General features: G+C 30.9%; 1 protein-coding gene across 1 annotated transcript; it reads left to right on the forward strand.

Annotated features, from left to right (window-relative positions):
- Window positions 1-1,136: 1,136 nt before the first annotated feature.
- Window positions 1,137-21,906, forward strand: LOC135927916 (uncharacterized). Its single transcript, XM_065464184.1, has 11 exons — window positions 1,137-1,362; window positions 5,999-6,213; window positions 7,019-7,212; window positions 7,883-7,981; window positions 12,639-12,743; window positions 13,076-13,186; window positions 19,035-19,121; window positions 19,238-19,435; window positions 19,636-19,758; window positions 20,628-20,842; window positions 20,927-21,906. Exons 1-11 carry the CDS (start codon window positions 1,195-1,197, stop codon window positions 21,335-21,337), a joined length of 1,926 nt encoding a protein of 641 aa, XP_065320256.1. The 5' UTR covers window positions 1,137-1,194; the 3' UTR covers window positions 21,338-21,906.
- Window positions 21,907-23,226: the final 1,320 nt, after the last annotated feature.

Genomic DNA, 23,226 nt, shown 5'->3' on the forward strand with positions numbered 1-23,226 from the left:
ATCCATTAAATAATAATGTAAATTTTTTAAAAATAAATATATTTTAAATGAAAATGTTTTTCAAGTTTTATTAAAATATAAAATTAATTATTTAAGGATATAAAAATTTTATAAGTGAAAAAAGTGGTTTATAAATACACGCGAACCAGTTTGGAATATACAGGGTCAAAATAACTGGAGAAAGGCGAAGGGATTTGAGGAATTTCTCCTCTATTAAATTTCTCCCCTCCAGAAAAATTGCATTTTTTGTCATTTATACACTAAGTGAATATTAATTTAAATTATATATTACATAAATTAACCTTAATATTACAAAAATTATTATTAATATTATAATTTATACAAATTATTTATATTTAAATATTTTTTTTGCTTTATTTATATAATAATCTGCTCGCTCATAAGAGAAATGATTAAAATATGCAATATCCGGATGATCCTATCGAAATGTGCGATTTCTGATTAAAATACCAAAAATACTAGCCTCTTACCCTTGCCCCTCGAGGAAAATTTTTAGTTACTGCACTAGGAGCAAAAAAATAGACGGACATCCCAGCCAAAAAATTCTTTATATCTTAAAATCCATTCATTAAAATTAAGGAAACTTTATGGTTTCGCATACAATAGTAGGCTACCAAAAAGACCATATCAAAATAGCAACATGCATTTTTCTAGCTACAACTTAAGTTGCTATGTCCAGTAAACCATTCAAGGTTTAAGAATTGGAGATAAATGACTCCCCCTCCCCCCCCCCCCCACTGCTCACTCAGGCGCTACTCCTATAACAAATCAAATTGGCCTGAATATTTTACAAATTCACATATATGAGCTTAGGTTTATATAATAATAGGATATATATCACTAACATTTTATTTAATTCAACAAATAATTTATACTACACATTTGACAACTTGGTCATGGTATAGTGCTTTTTAGAAAAATATTTTATCTATAAATTTTAAGATAGGAATAAACGTTAAAGATATAACAATGGTTACATTTTAAAATAAAATCAGACTACTTTGATATGATTGTTTTATATGAATCAATATCATATTTGTATAAAAGCATTATAAATTAAAATCTATAGTGTAATCATTATGATTACCATTCATTCATTCTAAAAATCTAATTTTTTAAAAAAAACCTAACAATAGAATCTTAAGAAATAAATGACATATTGACGTATCCCTAATGATGAAAAGTGTAGTATGGAAACATTTCGATATAAGTCCCATGGATGAAACTAAAGCAATATGCCGAATATGTACCACAATCATATCACGAGGCTCGAAATTTTCAACATCAGCTCTTCTAAATCATTTGAGGACCAAACATAATCTTGAACTCAAAACTTGGGAAGTAAAGATCACCTATTTTATATGAAATTTAATATTTTTTGATTAAATTACATCAATTTACTATAAAATATGGGAATATAATTTAATATTTATTTAATCTGCATAAAATAATGTGAGATGTGATATTCTATTTAAAGTTTGAATGTGATTTTTTAAACTGCCTTGATTTCTAATTATACTTACCTTTGCTTTATGTCAGAAATTATTCTGATCTAATTTTTTTAATATTTTATAATAAACAACTGGATCTGTTATAACCAGATATCAGAGCCTATAAAAAATCATCAAAATAAAATCCTAGTGATTTGGGGTTTTATAATTAATCACTCAATACGATTATCTGAAAATAAATGTTATTCATAAGATTAAATTAAAAAAATTTTTTTTATATAATTATCTCTTATTTTTATATAGAAATGAATAATATTGTTCAATATAAATTTACATAATTATCAATATAGAAAATTAAATTTGTCTCACATACATTTTAAATAAATTCTGATGAATCTTTTTAGAACCAGAACCTAAAAAAAATCTGAAATAAAACTTTAAATCACCTATAATTAAATTAAAACATAAAATTATTTTCAATTTTATGAACATGTTCACTTATTTAATTAATTTCTAATAATAAATATGCTGATGTTTAATATTGGATTAGATTACGGTGAATACCTAGTATTTTTAAAAATATCTGCCAATATTTTCCTATATTAATATTAGTTTTGAATATTTTATGATTATATATATTATTATTTATTTTATTCATAATTTAATAATAATAAATTAACAATATGGTATTAAATGTATCTGCCACAAGAAATTTTTAAAGTATCAAGCAAGTCACATTCAGTTTAGTGTTGAAATTTATTGACCAAATTTTTGGCAAAATTTTTAATTTAACCTTAAAAATTGCCCACATTGTTTTAAAATGAGATTATAGAATTCATGAAAGTCAGCTGATTTTTTTTGTATGACATTGATTTATAGATAGATGGTAAATAAATACTGCTTTCGGTTATTGGAATCAGTTATGTGATAATATCGAAGTGGGTTGGTGAAAAATTTAGGGATGGGCACAGTCCTATATCTAATGGATGCCTAAACAAAATGGAGTCTGTCTGCCTACTCGAATATTTATTATTAGATATGCCCTCTGAAGTAATAATTCTAAATGTTAGATTCCTATTTCAGGCATATTCCGATTTGATTTTATATATAACAAATTTATTGGCTCCCTATTTACTGTTAGTTGGTTGAACATATTGATTAATTGAATACTAAGGCTGAGACACCTGGGTTGCCTTTCCTCTGATATTCCACTATTTTAAATATAAATCATAAAAAATAACTTTTATCCCTTACCAAAAGTAGCTGGATTTTATATTTTAAAAGTACAATAAAAATTATTTGTCCTTTCATATTCTGTTATAAAAAGAATATTTGTTTTTTAACCCCCCCCCCCTTCATAACCTCTTCCTTTCTCCCTGAGATCATTTGATTCTTGAAATAATTTGATAAAAGAGTATTTTAGATTTTTCGTAATAAAATGATATTTTTAGAGAAGAGGAAGAAAAAAAAACATCAGTTAAGTTAGAACCGCGTAAAATCGAAATAGATTTCTATTCGCTCAGTTTTAAAACGATTATCGGATAACGCACTTCGATTTTCGAATTGCGAATATTCGAATTATTTTAGATTCGAATCAATTTTTTGAAAAAGAATAATATTCGACGATTAAAAGAACGACAATTCGAATTATTCTAAAAATAACATAAATTTAAATTGTCAATATTTAAATATTTATAAAATAATTTTTCTATAAAAAGACAAGATAATTTAACCCTCCTCCGAACACAATATTTGATTTTGTGAACGGTTAGCTAAACGTGATTTTCTTAAAGTATCAAATATGTGTTTGTACGTTAAGTTGGAAATTGAATTCCAGCACCACAAAACCATTGAAACTATGATGCCTTAATTTATATTGTGACATTTCATTAATGGCGAAACGGTCTGAAATCAATAGGTTGTATAGGTGGTTGTCTAATGTAACTTCTAATTCATTTCCTGGTCAAATTAGGAAATTTTTCAAATTTAAATAATGGGCCCCATCTAAATTATTTAAAATAGAGGAATTCCAAATCATCGCGAGGTTCCCAGATTAATCCCAATATCCCGCCTAGACTTGCCACGTATTATGAGGCAATGTCAATCATTTACCCTTTTCACAAATTATACAATTCTCTTTGACAATGAGAAGTCGAAACATTTCTAGTCTCTCACAACTTCAATTCAATTTTAAACCGGAAAATGTCATGTTCGTCGACACATTTTTAAAATAAAAAAAGCGCGCTTATTTTCCTTTAAAATTATTCGAATCGACTAAGATAAACGGACCGAATAGTTCGAGTATTCGTTTTTGAGATTTCGATTTTGTGTTTGGCGCGAATAATAATTTCCCGGTTAAATTTTATATTTTAAAGTGGTAAAGGGTAGGTTTCTTCTTAATCGAATTATTCTCCCCTCACTAGAGTCGTTGTTTTTTCCGGTTCGGTCTAGGTAATTATACGCTGTAAGAAGTCCAATTTCTTAAGTATTCATTCATCTCTAGGGTCGATTAAAAGGAGAAAAGAAAAAAAAAGAATACATTTAAAAAAAGAGAAATGCAAATAAAAACCGATAAATACCATTTTTAGCCGTCCATTTTGAAAAATTACACGTATAAAAAACCGATATTACCATTTTTAGCCGTCCATTTTGAAATATTATTACTTATAAAAAACCGATAAATACTATACACGAAAAAAAACCGATAAACACCATTTTTAAACGTCCATTTTGAAATATTTATATACGTAAATTTTTTTCTAAAAATTTGGAAGAAAAATTCCACCCCTCAGCCATAAAAATTTTTCGGATTTCGAAAATAATACAAGAGCGAATATATTCATTTGTATTATTTTTCTTTCTTTTTTTTAAAAAAAATAAGAAATTTATAAATTGTAAAAACGAAAAAACGAAAAAAAAAAATTTCGTTATCGATTTTTTTCAACAAATCAAAAACTTGTTATTCGTTATTTTTTTTTTTACATCCGCTTGGAATATCGATTTTCCGTTTGTTGATGTTTTTTAAATTTTTTTTTTTTTACTCTTAGCCATTTTCTGTTTTGTTTTGTTGTACATTATTAGCGAGATTATACGAAACGAATAAATAAGCGACGCTAATTCAAAAATTTAAAACGCGTGTACATATAAGATACCCGCGTCGCGTTCTTAAGATCAAATCGGCCGCCAGAAAATGAGGGCGATTTTTGACCGCGTTTGAAAAGGCGCGTATTTTTTTTTTTTTAAATCTCGGTTTTAAATGGAATTTTGGAATACTAACCCCCCCCCCCCCCTCGAAAATCGAAAATTTTCTAAAGGCGCTGCATACTTAGAATCGGTATAGCTATGGGGTATATATTAACCCTTTATTTTTTGGTAAGCAACCCAAAGAATTCTTCTACAGAAAAGTAAATTATTTTAAAAAAATTTATATATACATATTCAGTGTTGAAGTATTCTCGGAAAGATGCGCTCTATAAATGCTAAAACCCATCCCCGTTTTACTACTTACGTTTAAATAATTTTAAATAATTATTTTGTTGTTAAAATTTTGAGAATTAAAAAATTCTATATAGATGGCGCTACGAGTTTAAATTATATTTGAAGGGGGGGGGGTGAGGGGGAGACAATTTAAATAACGAATGCATACAATGGTAACGATATTACCATCGTGATTACATATGCAAAAAATAATCAAAAATAGTAAAATTAATAAAAAATAAAATAGGTAAAAGGATTTTACATAAGATGAACTCACAATTAGGAGAGGGGGGGATAGATCAATAAATTTTGAGCATATGTTTTTATAATGCCTGTCACTTAAAATTGTCAGAATGAGTTATCAACTTAAACAGCTGTTGGTGGGAATAATTCGAGATTTCGGTTGGCAGGATGGTCGCATACGGGGCAAACCGTTTTAGTATACGAAGAAACGTGTAAATTTTCCGCACCCCGTGGCGACCATCACTCTCATTATTTTTATTCGAAACGGTACGGTTGCTCCATTTAAAACAGATGATCGTAGCGGTAGATTCTAAATAACTTTCGATAAATACGCGTTCACTATATTCCTATAGGGAATTTAACGGGGTTCTAGGCGTGCCCTGGAACTATCGAATGTTCCATTTTGGGGCTAAAATTTACGACCTATTTATGTATTATCGCAAAAGTTCCACTTATTTTAAAGAGTCTGAGTTAAAGCAACTGTCGATTTTGCATGGAATGACTCATTCAGCTTGATCTTTTCATCGAGCACAGAAAAACTGTTTTAGAAGAGGTTTTAGGATAATCTAAAGAACAGCCGTGAAACTTTTATCAAGTCACGTGGTATACTTTTGTGGGGAGATAATTTATCGAGATGCTGTGGTTTTATTTTTACGAAGGGCATATGTATCTTAATGCATCATGGCTTTCATAAAGAACGAAAGAAAGAAAGAACGAAAGAAAAGAAAAGAGTGTTGAGAATTTTATAAAACTTTATAAATAACTCGTAAAATAATTTATACCATTTTTTTTCTTCTTCCACCTAGTCTTCGGATTCGGATTGTTTAGACGGCACTAATTTCGCCAACGGTTACCGTTACCCGGTTCTCATCCAATCCGACGATGGTTCCGGATCGAATAAACCATCCCGTAGGCCAGGCCCTTGCGAGGCGGTGTTCTCTGGTAAAACGGAGCTGGGCGGGGCCCTCAAGGCTCGCGATCCGCGTCTCGGTCTCATCGCCCGCGGCGGGAATACCAAGAGGTGGTGATAATATATATATATTTTTTTTAAATATCTTTTCGGGGAGAGTTTTTGAATATTTTTTCGAAATGCTGACCCGAGTTTCGATTATTGGAAGCACTTCCGGTTCCTAGAAATTAGTATTCTATGAGATTTTCGTTCAAGTTCTTTGATTTATTCACAGTTAATATATAACTCGCATAAATAAGTAAAGCCTGCCTAATTTGGGCAACTCCTCAATTTGTCTTATAATATATATTAATTAATTATTATTTGTAATTATGGCTTCCATATAAAAATTTGGCGCGTTACTAATTAATTACTTTTTTGAAAAATGTATTTGAATTCCTTCTTTCTTCCCTGAACTAGATTGCCACATGGATGGATGGCAACAAATGTAAGGAATATATATTATAGGCATATTCGACAACGAATCGAGTAAGAATTCATCCGCATTCAATTTTTTTAAACGGATCGAATAAATTACTATTCGTGATTATTCGAATCGGATACGAAGAATTTATTGTTCGATCCATATTTGTTTTTCGAATAGGCCTATCAACATTTAGCATTCTATCCGGCAAAAGTATCGTTCCCCGGACTTTGAAAAGTATCTTTATTTAAAATTGATTGCACAATGCAAGTTATAATTGAAACAATTTCAAATCGTTCAAAAATGGTAAATTTATCTATCCATTTCCGGTCATTGATAAGGTAGACTTGTTTAATTCGAGCGAGAATAACTCGTCCCTACTGCGTTACTGTTATGGTTTATTCATTCCATCATTTTTTAAAAAAAAATTTTTTTATATTTAATTATTAAAAGCCCGGTGTGGCGTACGTTTAGGGTGGTCACGTTCGAGGGCAAAAGGACCAATCACATCGCTTGCCACACGTGCTTGCAGGTCTATAGATACGATTCTCATCACATGGGAACTTCCAACCTTTATCGGCATAAGTGCATCCTCCTGAATTGCGAGAATTCGCAAGAGGAAGGCGAATACGCCAATGGCATAACTGGTAGTTTTTTATGACTCGAATTTTTTTTCAGGACTTTTTATTTTGTAGTAATCAAAATTAAACTCAAAATTTATTTCACGACGTAAAACGTCGAACATCAATCTAAATCAAATATCATAAAGCTTGCAAACAACGATTTACAGAGTTATTATAGGGGGGAGGGGGTTCAAATAGTGAAGGTCAGCCAAACCTGACCGCTCCATGAACCGAAAAAAATTGCTAAAAAACTGTCGAGACCGGGATAGTTGGATTCTATGTGGTTTCTAAACTAGTTCTAAATGTAGCCAACCTTTTGGATTATGGAGCTGTTAGAAATCGTTCAGGAATCACCTTCACTAGGGTCAAATATTAGGAGCTTTAATTAATTAGGATTTGTCCCTAAATATAGAATAAATTCGAAATCGATATCATTATCATAATTACAAGAAGGAATATCGATTGAAGGAATTAATATTTAGCATTCAGCATTTTTCATTGTAAATTATTATTTCTTTGTAAAGAAAGAAAGTAAGAAAGAAAGAAAGAAAGAAAAGAAATAAAGAAAGAAAAAAAAAAGAAAAGACTTACTTTACATAATTTAAATTTAAAAGATATTCATAAATTCCTAAGTAATACACTTTGGATTATATTTATCATTTTTTTTTAATAATTCTAATTTTATGAATCTTAGTTGATGAAGATCAAGATTTGATGGATGCTTCCTACCATGACCACCCCTTCAACGAATCTAATCTCAATTCTCAAGATTCTTTCTTCGACGATAAACAAGGTTCACTTATATAAAATACTCAAAATAGTTACTTTTATTGAGCCCCCCTTCGCCCTCCCGCCATTTTTTTTGGGTGTATTTGAGTTAGAATGAAAAGGATACATCTGCTAGGCGTACAGCTTTAGGAATATCATTTTTGAATTCTCTAACTTAACCTTGACTGGCATCGATCAATCAAATCTTTCGAGTTGAAATGAGCCAGCTAGGCTAAGTACATGTCAGTTCCTTTCTACCGGTTAGTGAGTGAGTGTTATAATAAACCCCCCATAACTCCTACTACTTTCAACCTGTCGTTAATAGATCTTTAACCGAAAAGTAATTTTAAGCGACTTTCCATTTTTTAAAAGTATTTTCGGTGTTTTGCGAATATATTATCGAAAAACCGCCTTCTACATTCTATTTAATTTACCGGTGGGCCAATCATAAGTAGGGATGAAGAAATCTCCCCCAATTTTTAGCCATTTAATAAAGACTCATTTGAAACGGTATTTATTACCACCTTCCCTAAAATCTATCAATCATATTTTAGATAATTTTTTCGTGATATAGAAATATTCCCAAGCCAAAGTTCTAACTCTGGGAAGGATTGATTCTGTTTAATAAGACGATGATTTTTTTATTATTAAATTTTAGTCCTATAGTTCTTTTTTAGATGGAAATATTAGTTAATCTCTTAGGTTTAGGATTTAATATTCAGCGTTTTCTCTGTTAACTCAAATATATTATTTTAACGTGGAAACACTATCACTTTGAACGCTACAGTCAGGACGCGGCCTTAAGTGACTATCGAAATATCGCATAGAGCTGCACCGATATTAATATCAACGTTGATACCTAACTTTTGATAGAAAACGTCAGATCTAAGCTAATCTAAAAGTGTGTTTTGATTGTGTTTTTTTGAGCGCTTATTAGCAGTTAAAAAACTCATTTTTATTAACTTTTATTTTGATGAAAGATTTAATATATATATATATATAAAAATAAAGTATTTTTATGAAAATATTTAGACCTTTTTTTTTTGACACGCTTATCAATGAGGCGTTTGTGTCAATCACGATCGATATTTCTAGTCATTCGGATCTATTTTGCTATTTTTCCTTTGCATTTTTTTTTAGGCATCCCTAAGTCTGGCCTAGTTCTACATTTTTTTTTACCGCAAGTGGTATTTATCTTAAGATTAAGACTAAGGTCCCTAATTGGAAATTTATTAGACTTCGAGCGAATCGCAACATATTTTCAAATTTCTTACCGAAAGCACTAACAGTGATAAGCCTGCATCTTCGAAGTAATTTTATAACTTTACAAAATATTACGGATTCATCGAAATTAATATAACTGCCGAACAGACGATAAAATATTTAATGTGCGAACGCGTAAAAATATCCCAAATATTTATATTTTTTTTGAAAACGATATTTCCCAACCGATCTTTGACTCGCTATCTTTTAACGTTTTATGCCCTTAAACGCTTTAGTATGGCCTTAGCCCTAAAAAATATATTTGTGACCTTAATTTTGGAGCGGTAAATTCCCTCTCATTTTTAATATAATGCTGTCCAATGTAAAAACGGTATGGGATGAGTGGCATGTAATAATAATATGGTCTAATGTAAAAACTAAGTGGTCTAAATTGCTATGTTCGCACACTGGCCATCATCGATTAACACTGACTCTATTAGATCAATTTTTCAAAATTTGTCAAAATTGATATTGAATTAAAAACGATCCACAAATATAAATATATTTTATTATTTTTTAAAAAAAAAATTTATTTAGTCCACTTTCTAGGAAAATTACGTTTTACACTTCTTTTTTGGTTGGCGGAAAAATTTCTCATTTAAGTTACTGATATTATGTATAAATATTAGGCGTTTAGCGTTATTCGCACAAATTTTTTTTTAGGGATTATATACTTATTAAAGGCACTCAATAATAATGGACAAGTGAGTATTGCTTGGCCAAGTGTTGAGTGGCCCATATTCGCGATATAAATCTTTCATACAAATTTCACAGTATCAGTGTCGATTAAATTTAATATTCCTAGGACAACTTTTAGAGCGATAAAGAAACGCAAAAAAGATCTCGCGGTTATTATACAGGACGGAATTCAAATAGATTAATATTCACCAAACCTCAAGAGGGAATTTGAAAAGATTATATAATACAAGCTGTCAAATCATTTATGTGGTTTAAGCATAAAGTAGTTGGAACTTTTAAATATAAAACATTTTTTTGACGATATTAATTATATTGTTAGAATTACTTGTTAGATAAGTTAGTTTTCAATAGATTTTTTTATGTAAACTTTTATATTCATTTTCATTGTGTAAATCATTTATTTTTAGCAAAAAATATGAGTTTTTCCCTAAATCTAATGAAGGATCTGCATTTATTTGCAAGAGAGGAATATTCAAAAGAACGAGAAAAGAGGAAAGATTAAATGCAGGCATCGTGAAGATTGGACTTATGCTCAATATGCCGTTAAGTTTAAGCATCACGAACTTTTAAATTGATGAAGGATCGAAATAAACATTGCAATGTTGTGGACGACTAAGAAGACACCAGGCCAGAAGAGGAGGGGTCTGAAGAAACTTGTAATAATCGTCAAATAAAGGGGTGGTTAATTTTATATTGAAATTTAGCCATCTTTAAACTATATAATCATTATAAATCGAGATATAATTTATAGGTTTTTTAAATATATATTTTTTTTAAAAAAATGAAGAAATATTATTGAAAATTATAGTATATTTTACAATAAATATGGCATTTGGAGCATAAGCCCATTTTTCACGATGCCTGCATTTAATCTTACCCCCACCCCCTTTTTTTTGCTCTTTTGTTCCTGCTGGCATACATTGCACAGGCAGCCCCACATTTTATCTTTATTATATTCCGTATTCATAACAAAATCTTTAAAATAATGTATTTAGCGCTGGCCGGTTAATACCTTCGAATAGATTCGTCTAATCTCGAAAATTATTGATAGATAGAGCTTTGATTCATAATTGTATTTTAAAAGAAAATAAAGGTTTTGGGGCTACCATTGATATTAAATTTATTTGAAGAAAGGCGAAATCCGTGTCAATCATGCCACTTCACCCCTAATTCCCCCCCCCCCCCTGTTTATGTCATAAATAGCTAGAGTGAATTTAATATAACTTGGATATTTGCTTCCTTGCGTAATCGCGGCCTGGAAAATGGCAAGATTATTTGAAATGGCTTTTTATCGCGCGGAAAAAAAGGTGTCTAGGACAGGGCCTAAGCTCATTCTTTTAAAAAACTCGGAGTAATAAACATAATAATTATATAAACGAAGGGTGTAATTTAATATTTACCTTAAGGTTAAAAAAAACATTTCAAACACAAAAAAACAATGTTTTTTTAAAAACAAAAAAATATTTGTTATTTTAAACACAAAAAAACATTTGTTTTTTTTAAACACAAATAAAAACAATTATACTCAAGTGCCTTATTGTTATTTATATATAGTAAATAAACAATTGGTTAATGGGTTATTATTTATTGGACGTTGAATTTTATTGTAAACATCATTTTATAAATTTATTTATGGCTTTTAATTTTATTTATTTTTTTTTATGAAATAATCAATTTTTAACTTTTAAATATTTTTACAAATCGCGAAAATAAAATTTAAATAAATATTTATATTAAAAAACTTATATAATTTTTTAAAAAAAATGTCAATCATTTGGAATTTCTTTACGGTGGAAGAAAATAAGGAAAGTTTCGCGAAATGTACGCTCTGCGATTCGCTCGTTTCGAGGGGTGGGACAGCGAGAAAATCATTTAACACTACCAATTTGAGAAAACATCTGGCAAGGTATCACTCAAAATCATTCGAAGAGCTACGAGTAAGGGAAGACGGGACGAAATTGAATCACATGAAAACCGACATTTGCCAAGAATTTTCTATTAAAATAAGCGATATAATTTTGGACCGGAAGGATATTCCCAATTATTCCACCAAAGATTTACTATGGGCATCAAGTTCTGGCGACTTTTCCCCGATTGGTTTTTTATTTTTTTCTCACAAATTATGATATATTGAGCGTTAAGGGCCACGTAAGACCACCCTATTTTGGTTTATTTATTTAAGTATTTTATAGCCTTGCTATTTTTCGTATTTTATTCTCTTTTTTTGTGTTTTTTTTGGTTGTTTTTTTTTGACTATTTAGTCGATACTTAAAAGTCGGCTAAATTAGCCGGCTATTAAGTATTAAGCCGACCTAAGGACAACGCCCAAACCCTTGGTAGGTTTTAGGGTGGGGAATACATCTACAGAGCCTTTCTTGAAGGTTGTTTTTGTTACCCATCTTTACATTCATTCATACCCTAAAATCATCAGTGTGCGAACAGAATAAATGTAAATTAAAGGTACAATAAAATTTATTGTGTAAACCGGCAATCTACGCAAATTTCGGTTAACGGATAAGCTTTTTTTTATCCCCAAAAGAAATCCGGTTTATTTAGCGTCGGACACTTTTTATCGATATCGGTATCGGCGTTTAGGCCCTTAAAAATATTTATTTATTAATCATATTTATACATTAGGTATAAACAAACAGGAAATACTATTATTTTGGGTTCGTTATCCGATAATGAACGAATGTTCTTTTTTTCCCCCATCGATTTAGATGCCCCTCATCAATTAGTGGCCAGTCCCTCGCAAATCAGTCCGCTTTCCGAGTTGGACTACGCCCTCGGCTCTTCCCGGTTATCCGGCAAATCCAATTTGAATGGTAAACTAATTATTTCGATGTTACGCATTACATTATTTTTATTTATCCTCTCCAAAAATAGGAATTTTGAAATTCTGAATTAACAGGTGATCGGTTCCTTTAGAATTTGATCCCCCATCACTATATTCTGGTTTCCAAATAAAAAAATAAACCCACCCCGTAATAAAAACGGATAACCAATATTTGCCGCTATCCACGGGAAGTTCCTAATTTCGGCGATTCCTTAACCGGGGCAATGTGGGCTAAGAGATAAAAAACAATGGCTATTCTTAATGAAGCGTGAAAATTTTATGCAAATGATAATGAATTTTTTGTTATATAAACGAATACAGGGCACGATAAATATTTCAAATCCCATCCCAAATTCAATTCCACGCAAATATCCGAAAATATCGCTTTCGCCGATCCGACTCAATCGAACCAAGAAAGCGTTAAAGTTGAATGTAAATTAATTTATTTTTTAAAAAATAAATATGATAAGCTAAAACAAATATCAAAAAAAATGTGACATTTTGAATCGTATGAGCTTATTAAGAAGACATGGTGACAGATTTCTTAATCAAATATGCTATTCATTATTTACAAAAGAATATTATATTTTTTTTATTAAAAAACATCAAACCATTTTAAAATTGCATAAAAACAAAATTAGCAACGACCTTCAAATATAAATATAATATGAACGGCGTAAAAATACGGTTGAAAAAAAAAATAAAATTTCTATTATTTTTTTTGAGGGCAACATATGATTAATTATTCGATCCGGTTAACCTCGAGGGGTATCTGATTTGGATCCTTTTTTTTTCTTCTTCTAAAAGCTTTTTTTTATTATAGAGTGTGCTCTGTTTCCCAAAAAGTTCCAGTGGTAAAGATGACTGTAAAAATCGAGAGAATATTCTGCAGAGAAATGCCTATATTAGTGTACTCTGTTTCCCAAAAAGTTCCAGTGGTAAAGATGACTGTAAAAATCGAGAGAATATTCTGCAGAGAAATGCCTATATTTCTCTTTGAAATCTTTAAGGGCGGATATTTCGTTCAAGAGTTTTTACACGTGAATTGTTATGCTAAAGGGGGTGGGGAAAAATTTTGTAACATAAATTATATGAAAATATAATAATTTAAAATTACGATTCGTGAAAAATAGTTGTTTCTTTCAAATGACATATATTATTACTAATCAGTCAATACAAATCAGCCGGTGAAACCCCCTTCCCCCCCCCCCCCAATTTTTGGGGGTATAAATTATTATTTTTGAAAGAAATTCATAAAAATTCTTTTACGTAAAACCCAAGAGAATAGCTTATAGCCAGCTGCTGATTTATGTATTTAGCTACTTTTCCAAAAAAAGTGAATGTATCGTCACTCTAGAGTATTGTATGTTATCGGCCTCTTTATGAGGTGCCATAGGGGTAGGGTTACCAGATGTCTTCCTTTGAGATGGCATGATGACATGTCCTATTTTGAGATGACATGTCAACAAAAATTTATTAATATTAGAGTGAATTTTTATTTTTAAAAAAAAATCAATTCATTCTGGTTACTTTTTTTTCTTCTTCTAAACTTAATTCCTATTTTTAAAATCTTATTCTGTATTAATTTTTTTTAACTTTTTAATGCAAAAACAATTGTACTTTTCTTTCGACAATAAATAATCACCTATTTTCATAAATAATGTTGGAATTTTTTGTATTGTAAATTTATGAGTACGTTTAAAATCGAAAAATAAGGGAAAACATTTAAGGCACATGTTTGCTTTCGATGCTTATACATACGTATATAGCATTATCCTAAAAAATATTTTGATTTGACCGATAACCGACCGGTAACCGACCCAATGACTAAGCACCGGCGTTGCTGGCGTTATCCGTGAAAAAAAAATCTTCATTTTTGGGTTTTTATACGCGTATATCTGTGTTGAGCATTATTCCTAAAAAATATTTTGATATGAACGATTGCCTAATTGAGAAATGTTCATTTTTATTTTTATAAAATCTAATAAATATACGTGTTAAACATTATCCTCCCCCACCCCCCAAAAAAAATATATTTTAAAAATATCGTGATTTGACCGATAACCGACTCTTAACCGAATAAAATTATTTGTTTATTATTATTACCTTTGCGTACTTTTCACTAAATTTTTTTTTTATTTTTTGGAAAATTTTAAATTTTAACGAAATCGGAACTTAGCTGGCGCTTAGCCGGGAATTTTCTACCGGGGGGGGGAGGGTGAGAGATGTTTTGTGTATAATTCCGTATTAAAATTAACCGAAGATCCTACCCTATTAAATTTGTTTAAACGATTTATATTATTTGGAGCGACCAATAGAGATCTGCGAAAGTAGCCCAACCCGAACCCGGCCCGAAGCCTAATATTTTTTAAGAAAATTCGGGCCGGACCGGGTCGGGTCTTAGAAATCTCAAATTCGGGCCGGGTCGGGTCTTAGAAATCTCAAATTCGGGCCGTCGGGTCTAAGAAATCTCAAATTCGGGCCGGGTCGGGTTTGAAAAATTAGACCCGATGCGGATAACATACTACCGAAAAGCTGGCATCAGATATCACGATACCCCTTAGAATAATAACTTGATATACGAGATCAAATCAGGTATTTGATTAAGTCTGTTAAATATATTATTACTATCGTTAATTAATACATTTTTAATTTTATCTATATCATTTTCAAATCCATTCAATATCTTACAACAACAACAATCCGGAAGCGTGAAGATATTGCTTAAAATGTAAACCCTTGCGGTAAGACTCTAAATATGAAATCTGGGTATTATTTTATTCATTCCAGCTTTATACCGGCATATTTTAATTTTTGGTAAAATATAATGATTCAATAAATTTTACCAATGGAGCACTTATATGTGTAATAAACCCTTGCGGTAAGACTCTAAATATGAAATCTGGGTATTATTTTATTTATTCCGGCTTTATACCGGCATATTTTAATTTTTGGTAAAATATAATGATTCAATAAATTTTACCAATGGAGCACTTATATGTGTAATAAACCCTTGCGGTAAGACTCTAAATATGAAATCTGGGTATTATTTTATTTATTCCGGCTTTATACCGGCATATTTTAATTTTTGGTAAAATATAATGATTCAATAAATTTTACCAATGGAGCACTTATATGTGTAATAAACCCTTGCGGTAAGACTCTAAATATGAAATCTGGGTATTATTTTATTCATTCCAGCTTTATACCGGCATATTTTAATTTTTGGTAAAATATAATGATTCAATAAATTTTACCAATGGAGCACTTATATGTGTAATAAACCCTTGCGGTAAGACTCTAAATATGAAATCTGGGTATTATTTTATTTATTCCGGCTTTATACCGGCATATTTTAATTTTTGGTAAAATATAATGATTCAATAAATTTTACCAATGGAGCACTTATATGTGTAATAAACCCTTGCGGTAAGACTCTAAATATGAAATCTGGGTATTATTTTATTCATTCCGGCTTTATACCGGCATATTTTAATTTTTGGTAAAATATAATGATTCAATAAATTTTACCAATGGAGCACTTATATGTGTAATAAACCCTTGCGGTAAGACTCTAAATATGAAATCTGGGTATTATTTTATTCATTCCGGCTTTATACCGGCATATTTTAATTTTTGGTAAAATATAATGATTCAATAAATTTTACCAATGGAGCACTTATATGTGTAATAAACCCTTGCGGTAAGACTCTAAATATGAAATCTGGGTATTATTTTATTCATTCCGGCTTTATACCGGCATATTTTAATTTTTGGTAAAATATAATGATTCAATAAATTTTACCAATGGAGCACTTATATGTGTAATAAATGTAAGAAGGCCCAAGAATTCTGCAAATTAAATATTTTATTTCTTTCCGAATTTTACAACGACATAAAAAAATAGTAATCAATAAACGCCGATTTTTTGCAAAATATAATATATTTCTCTTTTAATATTATTATTTTTTTTTATCAATTATTTCTTATATAATAGATAAATATTTATTATAATACAACAATATTAAACCAGGATTTGTTGAATGTTGCTTTATTACGAGTAAATTTTGCTCTGCGAAGTTTGGGAATAATGGGGAAAAAAAACATCCTAAACAATATTATATTAGAATATAAATCATTAATTTAACCCCTTTCCCGAGAACTGATTTAGCAGCTGCCTCAGAGTCTGTTTGGCCGAATTTAGGAGTAAAGGATATCTGGCGTTAGGCACCAAAATTAATAATTTGAAAAAGTTTGATATATGTGTCCCTTGTTTTATTCGGAAGCAGCACATAGACGAAAGGTATCATAACACCTTCCAGTGCCAAAAACTTATAGGTTGCCTGTTCCATGGATTACAGAGTCTTTATTACTAGTCGTAGAATATTCTGCTGATATCTCAATCTTCGAAATCGATTCAGGCATAGGGTGCCGGTATTTCGTCAGGAAGTGCACTCCTCAAGTATATAAATGATAGTATGGCCTCAGGATAGTTTTCTATCTATTTTTGATCAAACATCTTTTACCCATCCTTTGTTCATAAATATTTAACCGTGTCTCGAAGGGATTGTGAGCTATCATGTTTTTTAGTGCTTCTTTTTTTAAGCATCTCGAATGACCCTATTTCAAATAGATGATCATGTTTACCAGAGGCTATGCATATACCATCACATATACATTTGGCAATGGCAATCTGCTACCTATGGAACAGGGCAACCTATACGCTTTTGGCATTAATTCCATATTGCGCATGACCGGAAGTTCGGACATGATCTACGTGGATGGAACTGTTCATGTAGCTCCTAGCTTGTTTTATCAACTATATACCTTACATGTTATGTACGAAGGTGCTATGACACCTTTCGTCTACACGCTGCTTCCGGATAAAACAAGGGAATCATATATCAGGCTTTTTTTCATCAATCCCTTGGGTTAGTGAGCATGCACTTGAACCACACCAATGTTCACACAGTTGTGAGGCCCGGGATAACTGCCTTTTTGTAACGAGGATGACATACATCCGGTAAGGCAAAATTTCTATACTATGGCCTCTGAAAGTCCCATGCTCCTGGATTTTATGGAATATATGGATACGACACGGCTAAGCCACAATGCCACCCCATGGCATATATACAAAAAGGTATTTAAAACATAATTAATAAATTCAAAAATTTTTCTTATATAACGGTCCCCGCACCTATAAACAATTTGGAGGGGTTTCATTGTGCCTTAAAGAGAAAAGTAGCGCACCAAATGTTTATAATCTCATAAAATTTTTTAATAAATCTTCAGCATTTTAACAACCTTAAAATTATTCGGATCAACAGTGGATCTATGGTGTGGCGAAGACATTTAGAAATATGAACGAATTGATGAACAATTTAGCAGGAATGTATGAAAGAATGTTTGAAATTTTAAAAAAAATTTTTGAGATAATGTTTTATACGTATTTATAGCTAGATATTATAAAACAAAAATGAATATTTTTTTCAATTTATATTACTATAACAATTTTGATCAATTGAATATAAGTGCCCGGTTTTGAGTGTGTCAATTGATCAAATGTTTTTTTTAAAAAAATTTTGGAATAATGCTTACCACATAAAATATACGCGTATTAGACCAAAAAAAATGGACATTTTTCTACGGTTAACGCCATAAATGCAAGATTTCTACAAACTTTTAAGGAAGGGGACAAATATAATTGCCAAAATATATGGAATAAAAAAAAACATATGATTTGTAATTTATACGAATTTGATTCGAATTTCAATAATTTATTTTAAACTGACTGCTTCGGTTAAATTTTTCGAATTCATTTTTAACGCCTTCACATAAAATGCTGTTTAAAAAGAAATCTTCTTTTCCGCTAAGCAGCATCTGATGACCCTAAATGGAGGCGATGGGGGGGGGGGGTTTAATACACGGATACATCAGACCATACAATGAACAACAAAAAATTAATGTACATTTAATAATAGAAGCAAAGAGGTAAAAACAACTAATTGCTTTTTCGTATATTTTTCGATTGTTATTCATTCTGATTCGCATTAAAATGAAATCATTTAATAATTTTCCGCCGGTTCCTTATCGCTCCCCGTCTTCTCAGATTCCCCCCTCCCCTTCAAGTAGGAAATAACCCTCTTCTTCTGTATCTTTTTCTTTCCACTAGGAAATAAAGAATGGTTGAAGTAAATGGTATGAAAATGTCTTGGAGAGATCTACATTTTATAATATATATATGCGTGCCAAGTAAATTTTTTTAAAAATTTAAATTCAGATATGTCCAACGAGGAGATGGATTCCGCTGACCTGATTTCATCGAGCGTAACCGAATTTTTCCGCGATTTCTCATCCGATAACGAGAGTAAAAGAAACACCTTTTTTCTTCTCTTTATTTCTTCCATTCTCTTTTTTTTTGGATATTTGTTCAATTTATTTATCGATATTTTATTTGGAAAAATACACCTTTTTTTTCTAAAGGGGCCCTGGATTTCTGGAAAAAGATATCGGATCTGGGGTTGATGAAGCATTTCGTGAGGGTCATCAAAGACAGGTTGGATCATATGGAAGGTATCATATCCAAAAGTAGCGCCGCCGATCAATCGCAGACTAAATTGGAAGATTCCAGCGCCGATAATCGCAAAGATCCTCTAACCATGCTTAACGAGCCCGTTATATGTAAAACTTTTATCGATTAATTTTTTATTTTTTTGGTTAATATTGAAATTCGAAGCGAGTATTTTAACGGATCCAATGAAAGATTCCAATGATGAAAGGAAGGGAACAAGGAAAGAGTGACTTGCAGAAAAAAAAAATATCCTTAAATTTATATATTTTTTTAAAAAAAATTTTTTAATTATAAAACATTTCGAATAAAGGCGCCAAAAAGTTGAGTGTTTTGGTCAACAGCTTAGGATTGAACGCGACACTCAAGCGGATGTTTTATTATCACCGTAGAAACGTCGTGATCGAGCAAGACAAAAATAAGAGAGAACTCATTAGTATTGGAAAAAAATATATATATATTTATTTTTATAACGAATTTTTCCACTTTTCTTCTTCTACGCCGTTTAGGGACACTTTTACAGGGTTTTCCCTGGTAATCTTCAACCTTTCTGAGGTCCTGGGCAGCTATGGATCAAACCTAGCGTTTTCGCGTTCTTTTCTAACACTTTCACCCAGCGTGTTTTTTTGGATGCCCTCTGTTCTGAGCCCTGTATAATTTCTACAAGAAAACGCGATAACGAAAGGGATATTAGTTTATATATTTATTAAATCGTAAGGGCCACAAACGTGATCCTCGTATAAAACCCCCCCCCCCTGTTATTGACTTTTTACGCATTTAAAATAATAGGATAGCTGTGATTGCCTTAATATCTAGATTTCTTATCATCATTTTTTTGGAGGACTACCTAATTCTTTCCATTCCCATCTCATTGTGCCCTGCCATCTTTAATCTAATCTTAACAATCATCGAATTCCTTCATTTTCTTCCTGGTTAACTTTAGAGACCTGTAATCCGATCTTTTTATAGGCTCGGTCGTTCGCTTGAATTTTTCTAGCGAGATTAGCCATCGTCTTGCCCGAAGATTTAGAAAATTTTTTAGCTGGCAGATGGATGGGTGTTTCTAGCCCACCCTTCTCTCTTACCGTCTATCACCAATTCTTCCCTTCGCTATGTATATGTGACATTAAAACCGATACTTATCTTATTACCAGTTTAGTTTTTGCGATATTTCTCAAACAGAGAAGAATGTTTTGATGTCAAAATATATTGTCTTTGTGTCTTAGATACGAATATCCAAGATACTTGCAGAACCCTGGTTACTGTTTTATTGCAGATTTAATAAATTATTTAAAAAAATGAAAGATTTGAAGAGAAAACTGGAGGCGGAACAGACCAAGGGCGAAAGATTAAAAAAGAAAAACGCCTGTTTCATAGAATTGATCCAGCATCAAGATCAATTGCAAACTCTCACCGACGATCTGGAAGAAGCAGAAAACGGGAGGAAAGACGTCCCGTTGTCGCGCGACATTGGAAAAAAAACTCCCAACTCTAAACCTCCCTCCTCTAGCGATATAAATGTAAACAAAAAATTTTTTTTTATATTTTTTTTTGATCTTTTATAGGCTATATTAATTTTTCTCCATCTTTTTCTGTATATTTAGCAATCTGAGTCATACGGTAGCAAGAGTTCGATTAAAATCGAAATGATCAACAAGGATCTTAAGGAATCAGAATCGGAGGTTCTATCCGAAAATCAGGATTTGATCGATATATCCCGAGCGTTCTTTCCCGATTCCAGCTCTCCTCTCACTTGCCTCACCTCTTCCTACCAACCTCTTCCGACTCACTCAGCACGATCTCATACCCCGGTCACCGAAACCGAGCAACAGCCAACGACAATCGAATCCGATGACAATAAGATCGGTAACGACAATAATTTGGAAATCGTGGAATTTATGTCGCCAAACACCGTCGAGGAATATGCTCACTTCGTCAACTCGAACCGCGATTTGGATGACGAGAATAATTTGAGGCCCGAAGTTGATAGGACAAATCTTAAAGTGGCGGAATAATTTTTGTTTTTTTTAAAGTTAACCAGTACCCCTCCGCTTACCTTTGCTTCGATTTCTTAGGATTATAAAATACGGTAAAATTTATCTAATTTTGGCTCTCTCGATAAATTCTGGGCAATTCCCTAATTTTTGAATAAGATTCTGAGTATCACTTCAAATATTTCCTATTAACTGCTATCGGCCCTTGATAAATATGGTCAACTGTCTAAGTTAGGAACCCAGCGATGCCAAAATTAGACATGTTTTGCTGTAATATATATACTATATAATATTATTTTTTTAAATAAAAAATTTGCATATGTAAATATATATATATATATCCTTTTTGTATTAATTAATTCTTATTTTATTTTATTTCATTCTTTTGCATTCAACCAACTTGTCATTTTTTTTTTCTCGATTAATATAATTATTTATATTTTACAACATTTTTATTTTACACCCCAATTGTAAAAATACCCCTTTATGATATTATTGTTTAATATATAAGTGACCTGTTTTATAATTTTTTTTTTCTTTAAAAATGAATCTAAAGTTATGTGCAAAAATTTTATCTTACACCTTTATTTAAAAATAATTTTGGCGCGAATTTTTTTTGTTTAATAAAAATTTAAGCGAGGTTTGAAGATTAGGCGCGATAAATTTTTGACGAATACTATTTGAATGATTAATAAAAAACGTTTATTTAAATAGTTAGTTTTGTGAGTGAAAGAAATTTTTGAAGTTTTATACCCAATCATTTGTTAATAAACAGATGTTAGGAGCCTGTGTCCAAAATTTCGCTTTCCGCTATCTAGATTTAACGCGGTGGTTTTTTTGGTTTAAATTTTTCTTAATAAAATAGTTAGAACCGATAAGACCTAAACAAATTGATTCTTTTTATTGAGTCCTGTAAAAAAAATTTTTATTCGGTTATGTGATCATTTTATGAAACTGATAAAGCCGCCATTTAATATAGGTTGCGTTTTTGAGATCACAAAACACTTTGCAGAAATTTTAAATTCAAATTTAGACTTATATAAATATAATTTAGCTCACATTTAGCAATTTGATCCTGTTCGAAAGAGAACACAAACAACTAGCAATAATCTCCCATTGAGAAAATTAAAATGAAATCGAATAAAACTGACTGCAAAATTTCCCAGTAATTATCTAGGAATAAATGCCTATAAATTTCCCCCCCCACAGTGGCAACTCTTTTTGTCGGCTAATGTAGACCTAAAAGGTTCTCTGGGGTCTGAGTCTAGAATAAGGATCACGGTCTCCTCGATGGGGTGTAAAATCCACATAAAGGGTTGATGTCAGGAAGGGCATCCGATTGTAAAAACCTTGTTACAAAATTTGCTAATGATCAAATCACAGGGTAAACCTACAAATGAACAATAATATTTGCCGCAAAGGAAGTCGCTGTCGCTTTTAAAAAGGATGATAAGCCAGGTCATTCATCAAAATCCACAAAAAAAAAATTATTGTTAGAATCATTGAATAAAGGTTTTGGAATACTCACTTTAAGGGAAAATATTATGAGATATTAAAAAGAGAGAGATATGAAAGTAATGCAAGTGATGTGGTCTTGCACTGAGAATTTGTCGATAAAAGTTTTGGAATCTGTAGATAATCGTATTTATCTAAAGAAAAAGTTTTTATTCTATCTTTTTTTCATTTAAAATACATATATATATCAAAATTAAACATAATTTAATATAACTAAATGCCCAATTTACATATCACGATCTACAAATATTGCTTTAAACAGTAAACATTTAAATAGACATGTATATCAACGCTTTAGACAATAATAAATAAAGAAATATATTATAATATGACATTAATGTCTTTATAAACATTAAACTTTAAATTGAAATAAAACATCATTATTAATTACGTGT

The sequence above is a fragment of the Gordionus sp. m RMFG-2023 genome, chromosome 4 (assembly GCF_954871325.1).
Source record: "Gordionus sp. m RMFG-2023 chromosome 4, tfGorSpeb1-WG-v2, whole genome shotgun sequence".
Classification (NCBI taxonomy): Eukaryota; Metazoa; Nematomorpha; class Gordioida; order Chordodea; family Parachordodidae; genus Gordionus; species Gordionus sp. m RMFG-2023.